At 42.4% G+C, this 14,288-nt stretch overlaps 1 protein-coding gene across 4 annotated transcripts in view; it reads right to left on the bottom strand.

Annotated features, from left to right (window-relative positions):
- Positions 1-570: 570 nt before the first annotated feature.
- Positions 571-14,288, bottom strand: part of LOC133512218 (alsin-like) — a 37,127-nt gene continuing 23,409 nt past the window's right edge. For 3 of the 4 annotated variants that reach the window (XM_061841631.1, XM_061841632.1, XM_061841633.1), the window contains 16 exons: positions 13,067-13,132; positions 12,890-12,988; positions 12,647-12,811; positions 11,857-11,968; positions 11,705-11,782; positions 11,453-11,589; positions 10,615-10,767; positions 8,823-8,937; positions 8,576-8,733; positions 7,239-7,337; positions 6,963-7,145; positions 6,286-6,331; positions 5,815-5,876; positions 5,517-5,666; positions 3,465-3,561; positions 571-2,170 (listed from right to left, as the gene is read on the bottom strand). In XM_061841631.1, the coding sequence (XP_061697615.1) occupies positions 2,132-2,170; positions 3,465-3,561; positions 5,517-5,666; positions 5,815-5,876; positions 6,286-6,331; positions 6,963-7,145; positions 7,239-7,337; positions 8,576-8,733; positions 8,823-8,937; positions 10,615-10,767; positions 11,453-11,589; positions 11,705-11,782; positions 11,857-11,968; positions 12,647-12,811; positions 12,890-12,988; positions 13,067-13,132 (1,759 nt within the window). In that variant the 3' untranslated portion in view covers positions 571-2,131. Of the gene's footprint in view, positions 2,171-3,464; positions 3,562-5,516; positions 5,667-5,814; positions 5,877-6,285; positions 6,332-6,962; positions 7,146-7,238; positions 7,338-8,575; positions 8,734-8,822; positions 8,938-10,614; positions 10,768-11,452; positions 11,590-11,704; positions 11,783-11,856; positions 11,969-12,646; positions 12,989-13,066; positions 13,133-14,288 lie in introns of all 4 variants that reach the window. The other variant, XM_061841630.1, reaches the window with a different exon arrangement.

Raw genomic sequence — 14,288 nt, 5'->3', positions numbered from 1 at the left:
TGTGTATTTTTTCTTAATGGCCGCAAGGGGGCACTCGAGCAGAAAAGGTAAGAACGAGACCGGTGGAATATATGCGCCGAGGAAGTGACTTTTACCGGCGCTGTTAGCGCTGTGCTAGCGTGTTGCTGGCGTGTCTCAGTGATATTTACTGGTAAATTTTATTTTAACTGGCCCTGTTAGCGTTAGCACTATCGTTAGCGCCGTGCTAACATTAAACTTTCTGTGTACTGTCTTCGTAAATATCTCGCGTTTCAATGTGGGCACTTGCGGATTTTACACAGCTGCGGCATTTGTGTGTACCAAATGGTATTTCCCTTACAAATGGACTCGGTGAGGCACGGTGTAACCTGCCCGTTGACAGCTGAGATAGGCTCCAGCACTCCCCGCGACCCTTGTGAGGATAAGCAGCTAAGAAAATGGTTGGATGTTACAAATATTCTTCATTAGTGTGAATAATCATCAGAACGGTAGAATATAAAATCATGAAATATTTCATTCTGTGTAATACTTTATATTACACTTTCGGAATTTCAAATTTTCTATACGTTGGGGCAAAAAGACAGACATGTATGCAAAAATCACAAAAATCTTTTAATTAAGGTGTCAATCAAAAGTTACACATTTGATATGTTAAGTGTTAGGCGTGCTTTAGTAATTAATGTACAGTGTTTGTGGCATCTGCTTTTCCAAAAATAATCTCAAGTATACAAGAAATCCTATTGTTCATTTCACACATTTTTAAACAAATACTTTATTTCTCTTGCGATAAATTGTCTCTTCTTATATACTACATTTTCTATGAAAATATGGTAAAAATAATCTGATGGATAAATTCCGTCTAACACATTTGAAATGCGTGCTGAACTTTTTTAAATCTTAACGTGTGAAATATGTGATACATTCATCAATGTGCATTCAAGTACTCCACTTAATACAGTAACTCCTGTTAATACCCGAAATGTATTTTGTGAGTTCTAAAAAAAAAAGTGCACAAATTAAAAGATACAATGTGGCAAAAAAAACAAAATACATTATATGCAGGATATTATATGAATGTATAGCGCTTGACTGTGACCGATGTACTTTGTTGAACAAAATTAAATTTACGGTTGCATGTTAACACAGTGAGAACATGAAAAAAAAAGTGCTTAATTTTGTTCATTTGTCCACATAATTTGTCCACGACGGCTACGTGTGCAAAAAAAAAAAAAAAATTGCATGAAATGCACCCAACCAAAAGTTCATAAAATTATTATCATTTAAAGACTGAAAGACAGAAATACAGTAGAAGCGCTTCCCATTTTTGAGTAAATAATTATGAATACTGCGCACAACTTCATTCATTTCAATACCGTAGCTGAATTCAAAAAGTGAAACTCATATTCGATATGTAATAAGACACAGAATAAAATATCTTTTTTTTTTTTTTTAGATTTCGGATAAATATAGCTTAATAGCTTAAAGCTAACGAAAACTCCAAATTCATGAGAATAATTTTGAAATGTAGAAATGAAGTAGTACATTTTTTCCGTGTTATATTAAATACGTCAGCGCAACAGTTTCACTTTTTCAATTGAACTACTTAAACGCATTTTTAGACAATATGATAAGTTATTAAACCTCATTTTGATCTTGGAGATTTCACGATTGTGCCCGACGGTGACGAGATATTATTTCTCAAGCTAGTTTGGAAAGGAATGCAAGTATGCATTCGCTTTGCAACCAAGTGAAATGTTAAAAAACAAACAAAACAAAAAAAAAAAAAAAAACAGTTAACTACTGAAACAAGCAGAGCCAGTTATTACTATTATTATTTTGCTTCAAAATGCAAATAGTCAGCAGTATTTTTCTCCCATTCCTTAAAAAAATAATCAATGTGATACAACATCAGTATGAAGACACTTCGGATCGTAATATGTGTGTGCTTGGAAATCCCTGAGACCTTAGAAAGTGTACGTTCGTTCGGGCGAGAGCCACAATGCGATCCCATTGGTCCAAAAATCAAAATAAAAAAAAAAGATTTGAAGTTGAGAACCTCACGTGAAAAGTGTAGAAACGTACTTGGTAGTGGTATTGCATAGTAGGACTGCTTGGCAGCTTGAACTTGGGCTTCCGTTCATCTTGCTCACTTCTATGTCATCGATTCCATCTGGATCTGCATGTAGCACGCCTGCCACATACACACAGTACAGTCGCGTACAGTATGGCGTACTTATTATAGAAATATTTGCCTACCCGCCCCAACAAATTTAAACAAACAAAGTGATTTCGAATTTTTTGCGAGAAGCCCCAAAGCACTTAAAGTGCCACCGTCATGAATGTTTGGTGAAGTTGTCGATGCGCACCGTACAGCTCCGAAAGTCGACAATGTCGATGACGACAACCTCATCGAGGTAGTTCAGCAGCTCGCTGTTAAAAGTGCTGCCCCCGTGAGTGAAAATTACACTTATGGGCGATAGCGTTAAAGTCGCCGGTAATGCCTTTGTCTAAGCGTCACCCATTTGCAGTCAGGACATGGAGGGGGTGGGGGTAACTTTTGCTCTGGTGGGAGTCTTCGTCTCCAAAAAAAAAATGTTAATCTGTCTGTCTACATGTTTTGCTGCATCATTATGTTCTAATAGCTTTTATAAAACCACCTGATTGATGCTATTTATTCATTTGTCTATGGGGTTTTTCCATTATATGCCAGCACGAAGCGAGGTGGGCGGCACTGTGGATCAGCTGGTAAAGCGTTGGCCTTACAGTTCTGAGGACCCGGGTTTGATCCCAGCCCCACCTGTGTGGAATTTGCATGTTCTCCCCGTGCCTGCGTGGGTTTTCTCCGGGCACTCCTGTTCCCTCCCACATCCCAAATACATGCAACATTTATTGGACACTCTAAATTGCCCATAGGTGTGATTGTGAGTGTGACTGTTGTCTGTCTCCAGTTGCCCTGCGATTGGCTGGCAACCAGTTCAGGGTGTAACCCGCGCCTCCTGCCCGATGACAGCTGGGATAGGCTCCAACGCTCCCCGCGACCCTCGTGAGGATAAGCGGCAAAGAAAATGGATGGATGGATGAAGCTAGGTGAACTTTAAGACAACACTATGCAGTTGTTTTGAAATATAGGGTGAACCCCTGCATAATCGCCGTTCAGCACTAATGGATTTACCCATCTGCAAATGTTTTATTTTTTCTATTAAAAACATTTTTTTTTTTTTAATTCTTTGATGGAATAATGATCACCATCAATTATCCAGGGATTTTCGCCATTTGTGGTCTAGGCTGTTTCTTGTATCCCCCCCCCCCCCCAACCCCTCGCGAATACAATAGGCCTACAATAATTGCCTTTTGTTTTATGTTCAGTTTGACATTAAACTTCAAGTGGGCGTGGCAGGCGGCATCAAGAAGCCCCTTTTTATGAAGATTTGAAATTTTATTTTAACTCCGGACGGGTGGAAAACGAGCAAGTGTCGGCGGCTCACCTTGAGCGTGGTGAACATGAGTCCCAGCTCTCCGTGCTGAACGTTGGGATCCATCAGGTCTTCTATCAGGCTCACTTCAGCGCCCAAGTTCCTGATTCTAAACAATAAGAAGACAGTTGTAAGATGACTTCAAAGACACACCTGTAAGTTGATTTTCTTGTGCATTAAAAATCTATTTAAAATGAAATCAAATGCCTTTTATCTGTTCCAGGCACCAAAAAAAAAAAAAAACATTTATTACACGTTTCTCTCAAGAAAAGTAACAGTGCAAGGTGATGCCTTGAGATAAGCATTCTGTGACTTACGTTTTTCAAGCTACGAAGCTTCACTTGTTTTTTTGTTTTGTTTTGAAAAACGAGCAAACAACGTGAGCTTTGGACTCGACCACTAGAGGGCAGTAAGAATTTAAAAATCCAGTAATCGTCATTGGTTTTCTTGCAAAGGAAGGATAATGATAATAATGAAAATAAATAATGAAAAAATAATAAGGATAATAATAATAATGGATAATGCCAGGTGGTGGCGCTAATGCACCATCAAGATATTTTGCCAACTGCCAAAAGATGAAAAACAATAAGGACGGACAATACAAACGTTACAGCTGCGTTATAAGCAGGACACGCCCCACTGCTACATTATTGGCTCGTGTGTTGCGTGAAGGGCAGCCTACGCAGACATGACAAAATGATCCTAAACATGTTTCACGTTATTCAGAAATCAAAACAAAAGCATTTGCCATGGCTAAGGAAATTTGGGTTGGGGAAACGTCAACGCCACCAAACTTATAAAGTCTCGTGTTTCTTCGCCCATCTGGAAGGAGTCGGGCGTGTCCTCCAGGGAGCACAACAGCCAATCGCAGCGCACGTATGCTGGAGCCAATCAAAATTGAGAAGGGATTGCCCTGCCTGGAACCTGTGCGGGGAATCCGAATACGGCAGTCGGTCAGTTTTGCCACCCCCTCCCATGTTTGCTGGTTAAGGTCCCTTTTTTTAATGTTTTTACTCTTTTTGCATACCTTCCTCACAGTCCTTCAGTACTTTTACACGGTACTATATGTGGAGAACAAATACTAGTTTTTATGTAGTACAACACTATTGAGTGGAATTTTTGAAAATATGTCAAATTGATTGTTTCCATTCTTTTAAATATGAAATAATACAAGTATGGTTATGGAACAAAGTTATCTGTATTGTAGACTATAAATTAAAGCACAAGAATGTAATGAAAGCATCTGTTTTTCGTATGTGTACTGTAACGTACCGTAATTTCTGGCCTACAAGCCGCGACTCATCCCCCCTCCCCTCCCCCCCCCACACACACACACACACACACACGCTTTCAAGCCTGCGCTTTAAGCGGCGATGCGGCTAATTTGTGCAACTTTCCTAACGGCCGCAAGGGGGCACTCGAGCGGAAAAGGTAAGAATGAGATCGGTGGAATATGTGTGCCAAGGTATTGACTTTTACCGGTCCTCTTAGCGCTGTGCTAGCATTAGCACTGTGCTAGCGTGTTGCTGCTGTCTCAGTGATAATTTATCGGTAAATTTTATCTTAACCGGCCCTGTTAGCATTAGCGGCTAGCATTAAACTCTTTCTGTGTATGCCATCTTTCTTTGTAAGTATCTCGTGTTTCAACGTGGGCACTTGCGGTTTTTACATGGCTGCGGCCCATGTATGTCACGTAATGTCATTATCCAAGCTGCTTATCCTCACGAGGGTTGGTGGAGCTGGAGCTTATCCAAGCTAGCGGACTACACCCTGAACTGGTCGCCAGTCAGTCGCAGGGCGGGTATCGACACCATCACTGAGCGGGAATCGATCCTACGCTGCCCGCACCAAAGGCAGGCGTGTGTACCACTATACCATCAGTGACCCCGCCTATGTATGAACCAAATGAGGCTTGTAACCAGGTGCGCTCGGTAGGCCGGGAATTACGGTAACTGAAATTCGCATTTACGTGTTAATGTGTGCCTTTAAGAGGCATGGCCTTAAAATCTGTTCCATGTTCTTGTTTTCTATTCAAGTTTGTGGGTGTTCTCAGTGCTTGCGTACTTTGCCCGAACGACGATGTAGAGGAAGAGCGGCAGCAGGTCGTCCATGCACCACAGGAACTCCCCGTCCTGCATCGGTTTGATTTCCTGGGTCAACTCCTCGAAGGTGTTCTGGATGAGCAGGAGTTTCTCCGAAGGAGTGAAAGTGGTGCTGCGAGGGGTGGCGATTAAAAGATAAAAGTGGGAGTTAGCGTCACGTCTGTGAATCCAGCGCGAAATGATGAACCTTCACATCCGAATGTATTCCGACAATTCTTTCACGGAACATTTGCCCCACTGAAGAGTCAAATAAATGCTACCTGATTTGTTGGAGTGTCTCCACAGCGCAACCGAAGCTGACGTCTTTACTGCTGGATACAATCTGACAAGGAGCAACAGAGGGCACAACAGGGAAAAAAACTTCAAGGGTGCATATCATGGAGCTGGGGGGGACTCCTGCATTATCACATATACAAAAATGTGTTTTATGTTATGTTCTTTTTCTTTTACCGTGAAAATAATTCTGCTATTACTCCTGAATGCATCATATTTCAGGACTGTGTACATGCAAGATTTATGACATCTCTGCTCTATGATCATTTTAAGTACAAACACAAAACTATTTTGGGGATGCCATAATTCACTTATAGTTGCTATTCAAGGCGAAGCAAACGCGTGTCATGAAGACAACGTTCAATTGTGAAAATTATGAATAGATTTTTATCATGTTCCGTCTCTTTGGAGACTAAAAATCAGAGGCAAGTAGAATGAAAAAAATTAAAATAACCGACCTGTTTTTTCTCCCCGAGGACAGACATCCACATCGGCCAGAACTTCCTGTCAGCGATGAAGAAAAAGACAATCATACACTGCATACCTCACGACAGACATCTCATCTGCTAATGAAATTCAAGACAAGAGCTGTACCCAAAGTTCCGTTCAGTTAGCCATATGTAAATTATTGTAACAGTTATAGGTGCAGAAGGATTTTTGAGACGAGATTCAATCACCTCGGCCTTTTTTAACTTTGGTAAAGAACATATTTATTGTACTCAGAAGCATTATTCCATGTTAAAATAGTACAGGACATGTGTGAGGGCAGCAGAACAGTGCCAAAGGTGTGTCGGAAGAATTTAAGGTGGAGGTGGGAGTGCATCAGGGATCCGCGCTGAGCCCCTTCCTGTTTGCGGTAGTAATGGATAGGCTGACAGACGAGGTTAGAGAGAGCAGACCTAGATGGTTTGGACATGTTCAGAGGTGAGAGAGTGAGGATATTGGTAGAATGGTGCTGAGGATGGACCTACCAGGCAAATGAGCGAGAGGAAGACCAGAATTAGCTGACTTGATAGGCATCATCGGAGTAACTAGTAAGTTCATTGTTGTGAATGACTCCCCCACCCCCCAACATGGAATTCCCAGATCGATGGTGCCGAGCAACGTGACGGGTGATGATGTTGAACACACTCACTGGCGAACGCCCAGAAAGCCCAGCAGGGACTGATCGGGCTGCTTGTTGAGTCGGAGGATGCGCTCCCAGTATTGGGCCTCCTGCTGTTCGTCGTGGAGGCAGTACAACATGAACAGAGGTTGGTAGAGTTGAGGGAGCAAAAGCGGGAGAAGCAGACCGGAGCAGCTCACCACCGAGACAAAGCTGAGGGAGGAGAACAAACAACGAGTCACGGCGTCACGCCACGACAATTTGGCGCATGAACGTCAAATTGACAATGCTGCCGTGAGAACTCACCTTGGCTCTTCTGAAAACGAGCTGCATCGGATTCTACACGGCGATACGGGAGTATCTGGCAGGACGCTGCCATCTTCTGGTAAGCCAGGAAACAGGAACCTGAGAGACAAAAAGTAGAGGGATTGTTTCCAATGATGGGCAAGCTAAACCGCTAAAAGTCAAATATAATCTCCCCTGAAGGAAATGAAAATTTTTTTTTTTCCTAATAACCTAACTTAGGGGTAAGGATGTACATTTAGAAACATTTGAACATGATTAATTGCGGTATGAGTATAGCGAAAAGCTGTATAACAGTGGTTCTCGAACTTTTTACTTCAAATACCGCTCAAAAACTATTTGGCTGTCCAAGTACCACCAACCGTGATCAACATGAAAATAGAGTAACGCAGTATGCACAAAATGTTCATCAAAAAACGAGCTGCAGGTTTAATTGCTAAAAATAAGACTACGTAAAGTCTGATCAGAAGCCACTTTGACATTATGCAGTTTGAACATTACCGTAATTCCTGGCCTACAGAGCGCACCTGGTTATAAGCCTCACCCAGTACATTTGTAAAGGAAATAGCATGTGGTACATACATACGGCGCAGCTGTGTAAAAGCCGTAAGTGCCCAAATTGAAACATGAGATATGTACAAAGAAAAACGGTACACAGAGTTTAGCCCTAATGCTAGTGCTAACGCTGGGGCTAACGCTAATGCTAGTGAAATGCTAGGGCTAACGCTAACGACAGGGCTAACGCTAACAGGGCAGGTCGAAAAAAAAACATAGGGGTAAAAATCACTGACACGGCAGCAACCCGCTAGCGCAGCGCTAACAGGGCCTGACCGGTAATAGTCACTCATACATATATTCCACCGCTCTCACTCTTAACCTTTTCCGCTCGAGTGCCCCGTTGCAGCCGTTAGGAAAAAAATGGACAAATTAGCCGCATCACCGCATAAACAGCAGGGTTGAAAGCGTGTGAAAAAAGTTGCATTTTATAGGCGAGATAATTACGGTAATTGAAATTTTTTGTAAAAATTCAATTAAAATGTACCACACCAAAATATGTTTTAAAACCATTGCAAATGATGAAATGCTTTGTACTTAAAAGTTAAATACTAATGAACTATTTAACAAATGTAATCTAGCAGAAAAGTTGAATAAACTTCAACATTATGCACAGTTTGAACATGTAATTCCGAAATTCTACTGCGTATTACGAGAGGAAGCCAATGTACTATTTGAAGCACTGCTGTGTACAAAAAAAAGAAAGCAAAAGCAAATCCCCTGACAGAAAAATCCGAACAACCCCAAAACACAGTGTGTTACTTTTATCGACATAACTGCGTTACCTGACAATGGAGTAGAAGTGTTTGACGTAGGCCTGCAGCTCCTTCACGGCCTCCCTGAGCAGCCGGTGGTTGGACTCCACCCCCAAGTAGGTCATCCTGTAGACCGTCACCAGCGTCTCCACCAGCCAGCCCAGCGGGTGGATCGGGGTCTCGCATGCCTAGAATGCACATTAAAAAAAAAAAAGAAAGAAAAAAAATTAGAAAGAAGCGCACACGCGCAAGCATGCCACGCAATCGCTTGAAATACCTTGGCGAGGTATTTTCGTATGTTCTCGTAACTTGTGGTGGTGACTGCGTCCGTGGGGTGAGGAATGCACTCCAAAGACTCCAGAACTTTGCTCTGATATCGGCTGAGGTCCGGGCTAAACACAGTGACCAAGAAGAAGAATGTTCAAGTCACGTGATAAGAGCGACCAGATAGTTAATAATAAGACTTTAAGAAATGCACCAGAATAAAAATGACCAATGAATCATAATTTTGGCATTTGAATCACAAATCAAAGTACAATATACCGCAGTGGACCCCTGCACAATCACAGTTTGACACTCGACGATTCACCTATCTACTTTAAAAAAAAAAATTGTTTTTATTTCTTATTTTTTATTTTTTTGGGTCCCGGGTTCGATCCTGGACTGGCCTGCATGGAGTTTGCATGTTCTCCCCGTGCCTGCGTGGGTTTTCTTCGGGCACTCTGTTTATCTCCCACATCCCAAAAACACGCAACAACATTAATTTGACACTCTAAATTGCCCCTAGGTGTGATTGTGAGTGCGATTGGTTGTTTGTCTCGATGTGCCCTGCGATTGGCTGGCAACCAGTTCAGGGTGTACCCCGCCTCCTGCTCGTTGACAGCTGGGATAGGCTCCTGCACTCCTGTGATGCTTGTGATGATAAGCAGATAAGAAGATGGATGGGTGGATGGATGGAGGGGCAACAAACAATGGAAATGCTAATTGGTGATTTATCCCAGCTCATTGAAAACCTTGGGAGTTAACAAAAATATGTATTTATGCAATTTTTCCTGCACTTATAAAGCACATCAATCCTGGGGATTTTTGCAATTCGTGGGCCAGCCCAGTCCCGATCTGTTAATCTCCACGGAACAAGGAGTCCCATGGCCGTGCCTGAGGAGTTGCACGGATTGTTCATGGCACAGCGCGACTGCAATATGATTACCGTATTTTCCGCACTATAAGGCACACCAAAAGCCTTTTATTTTCTCAAAAGCCGACGGTCCGCCTTATAATCCGGTGTGCATTATATATGGATCACTATTGACCCTTTAGTGCAACTCCATCTATGGATGCATAACGTAGCCCCAGCCTCAACTGTAGCGTCTATTCTATGCGCCTTATAATGCGGTGTGCCTTATATATATGAAAAAAACGATTAAAATAGGCCATTCATTGAAAGTGCGCCTTATAATGTGGTGCGCCTTATAGTGCGGAAAATACGGTAATTGGATAAAGTTATGCAAGATTCATTCAACAAGTCGTGGCATATGATCAACGGGAGCTGGCGGCTGGTGTATTGGTTCCAGTGACTCATCTCACAATTTTCTGAAGTGGCGCAGGTTTACCCATCAAACTGGGAAAATTGACAGGGATTACCAGGAATCTCGTTGGTAAGGTAACGAAAAATAACCCAGAAGAATCCCCTCGTTTCCTTTTTTTTTTTTTTAATTTCAGATTTACAAGATGGCGGTGAAATTTTGTCACAAACAAGAGATGTTATTTATTAAACTTTAAGAACTTTGTCACCTATCACATCGCACGAGCTTGGTGTCATTGGAAATATTATTTATTTGATGATCACTTTCAGGACGAATAATTCATTTCATGATGAAACTAATTTGAAAATTTTGCTAATGTACCTACTAGTAGTTAACTAGCTTGGTTAGTAAAGCTGTTGTTCACAGCCACCCAGTCAGCGCGGATCAATACATTTAACAGGAGATAGACAGGTCCAAATGAGATGACGGCCATGATGGGGCCAGGGATTACTTCAAGTTCAATCATGTATTTTGTATCATATCAACCTGTGTTGACGTGCACTTGAAATACAAATAGCAATGTTCTCCCAGGCTGTCATCCTCTCTCCTCTGCCAGCGACGTCGCAGCCCAGTCGCCTCCAGCATTCGTCGAAAACGCAGACCCATCTCACTTCTGCATCCACCACATACTGGCCCAACCTATTGCGCGTGGACAGAACGGAAAAAAATGAATTGGACAATTTTGAGTCTTCAATTACCCGAATGTGTAGGTTTTTTGGGAACGTGTGAGGAAGTTGTCTCGGACAACTGGATATTCACATGGATCTGGTGAATAAGTCGTCGAGATTTACACAGAAAAGTTTGAAAGGATATAAAAGTCTGGACGCATACAAATACTTTGTTGCTGGATCTGTTCTCATCAGGAATAAATCCCACATAGTGACGGATTTGAGGGCTTGTGTTCAGCGACACGTTAACCTTTGCCGGAATCCATCAATCTTTTCAGCTAGTATTCAATACAAATACCAATATTTAAATCAATGACCCCTGGTTTTACACAAACTCGCATTCATTAACTATGATTGGAAAAAAAAAGAGACGTGCTCGATCCCGCCTGGGACGGACCGTCGCGCTGATTTGCCGACGCACACCAAACTCAAGCAATGGTGCAAGTGAACTGCGAGCTTATATAGACATTTGATGCTGTGTATTCATTATTTTGTACCTTATCACATTTCTTAAACCATAAAAAGAAAGACCAGTAGACGCAGAAGAAGCAGGTTGCTTAAGAGCAAGAATAAAAATAAGAGTGCAGATATTTATAACGTTGTTTTTTTTAAGTCAGCAACAAATTAATGGCATTAAAGTCAGACAAAACACTCACAGAAAATTCTTCCTGTCCTTGTCTTCAATCTCATCAGCGGCGAGTTTGGTGTAAATTCCGTCCACTTTCAAGCCCGTGCTCCACTCCCCACTGAAGTGACCCTCTAAAGTGTCGCCATTCGCAAGGGACAAAATGCCCTGAGAGAAAGAGAATAAACGTGATTACTTTGCACTCACACCTCAGGCATAAGCGACAAGCACCTTTCAAAAATACAACGGCAATCATCTGACAAGGGAAAGTGACGTCTTTTACCTTCCCGCTGACTGTCCAGTCTTCAGAAAACTCCCCGTGGAAGCCCGTGTCATCGTCCGATACCAGCAAACCAAGACCCTGAGAGGAGGCCCACAGTGTGTCATCAAAATGGCAAGTTTGTCGGAGCGAAGCGAGTCCAATTGGACACTTACACTCATCTTGCTTTCCCTGAAGTTCCCTTCAAAGTAAACACCGTACTGGGTCACGACCACAGCGCTCCCGTGCCTCTCATCATCCGACCACATTCCCATGTACTTCTCTCCCCTAAGAGAATAGAGTCGGGCGAGTGAGACCGCTGCTCAAATGTGGACAAACAACAAATACAAAAATGTTATAAGGGCGTTAAAGAATATTTAAAAGACGTCAAAGCTGTACCTGTTTGTGAAAAGATGTCCCAAAAAACACATGTGCAAGTATTTGTACTTGTGTTTGTTACAGTGAAGAAAATAAGTATTTGAACACCCTGCTATATTCCAAGTTCTCCCACTTAGAAATCATGGAGGGGTCTGAAATTTTCATCGTAGGTGCATGTTCACTGTGAGAGAGAGATCATCTTAAAAAGAAAAATCCAGAAATCACAATCTCTCCTGCAGTGTGTGCAAACCTGGTGAACAACTACAGGAAACGTTTGACCTCTGTCATTGCAAACAAAGGCTACTGTACCAAATATTAACATTGGTTTTCTCAGGTGTTCAAATACTTATTTTGCAGCTGTATCACACAAATAAATCATAAAAAAAAAAAAAAATCATAAATTGTGATTTGTGTAATTTTCTTTGGAGATTATCTCTCTGATAGTGGCCATGCACCTATGATGAAAACTTCAGACCCTTCCATGATTTCTAAGTGGGAGAACTTGCAATATAGCAGGGTGTTCAAATACTTATTTTCTTCACTGTATGTAATATCAATGTGAGTAAGACAGGGAGCGGGACATCAGACCTGGTGATGTCATCATAGACGCCATATCCACTCCTCTTGTCACAGAGCCACTGGCCGATGAAGACTCCCGAAAAAGTCTTGTCCATCTTGCCAGAGCGCAGCATCCCGTAGCCGTGGCGCTGGCCTTCGTTGAAGCAGCCCTCGTAGACCTCGCCCGTGGCATACCTGAGCAAGTCCAACATTGGGAGAAACAAACTTAACAGGACCCAACGAGAAGCAGATCTGCAGAGACCGTCGACTGACCTGTAGATCCCGAAGCCGTGTATCTTGCCATCACGCCACTGCCCCTGGTAGCAGCCCGCTTTATTCAGCAGTTTGTCAGGAATCATGCACTCGCCATAGCTGGGGGGGGGACGATCGGAGGGTTAATAAAAATACCTATAAAGGTCGCAGTTAGTTCAACACTCGTAATGTACCGACCCGTCCTCCAGTCCATTTTTAAAGTTCCCGGTGTACGTGCGTCCATCCTGCCATCTCATCGTTCCTCTGTGAATGCACAGAACATATTTTATTATGTAGTGAATGCACAGAACATATTTTATTATGTAGCTCAATCAAATGAGAACGAGTACCACACGTCACTGGAACTTCTCATCCTGTACTTGGATGACAACACAAAATCTGATCTTCATTTGAACTACCTTTTTGTGTTTGCTTTGGTAACAGAGGATTTGGAAGTTGTATTTATGACAACATAAACTCTTGAGGCTATTGAGGTTGACCTGGAGTGTTTTATTAACCCGTGACAGGGTTTTTCCAAGCGTCATCTATATTTAATATGAGTCTACCCAGAACAACTTCAGTCTGGTATGAAAGCTGCTAAGCAGCTATTTGGAGCTCAAAGGTCTGGCTCAGCGGTGCACAGACTTCTTTACTCCAAGATCTACTTTTCAAGTAGCTAGCCTCTCACGAGCTACCGATGGGGTGGGGGGGTGGGGGACACGGGACCACTTTTTCTTCAATTATTCACATACTCCGACAGTCATCACATCTTAAAACAACAGCGTTTCTTTTCTAACTTTCTCCATTAATATCGAAAGTAAACATAAGCAGCATGTCTAGCTCGTCTTTGCTCTACGTTGCCCAGACTAAAGCAGCGGTGGTGGACGCTGTCATTATAAAACACATTGATGGGCTGCGTAAGTACTGTAACATTTGTAATTATGAGTGTACGTCTTTAAGGGGGGGGGGGGACTACGAAAAAGAGAGTGTGGCGGAATATCTGTGGTGCACAATTGCGCATGCATGCACTTTAGAGGGAACATTGGCTGACGTCTTTTTTTTTTTTTTTTTTTTTTGCCACGCTGTCCCATGATCGACTGGCATTGAGCACCCCTGGTCTGGCTCAAGGACATCTATGAGGTCGGCGGTAAAGGGGGAGGGACAAGAAAGTCCTGTCAAAAAGACCAATGCTTCTTGAGGCTGCATTTGCACCACATGGATTAAGTGACACAATACAGATTTTTTTTTTTTGCAGCAGTATGCCAACAGAAATAGAAAAAAAAAATATGGACTGGGAGTCATGCTTCTTCCAAATGCAAACAAGAATCAGGTATCCGATATGTGCAAAGGCGAGAACACCTGTAAAGTACAAATCACGTCATTGCTACCTTGAAGTCATGAAAATGCATTGATTGGTGAT

Source organism: Syngnathoides biaculeatus, chromosome 14 (assembly GCF_019802595.1).
Source record: "Syngnathoides biaculeatus isolate LvHL_M chromosome 14, ASM1980259v1, whole genome shotgun sequence".
Lineage (NCBI taxonomy): Eukaryota > Metazoa > Chordata > Actinopteri > Syngnathiformes > Syngnathidae > Syngnathoides > Syngnathoides biaculeatus.
This window is presented reverse-complemented; position numbering and strand designations above follow the sequence as displayed.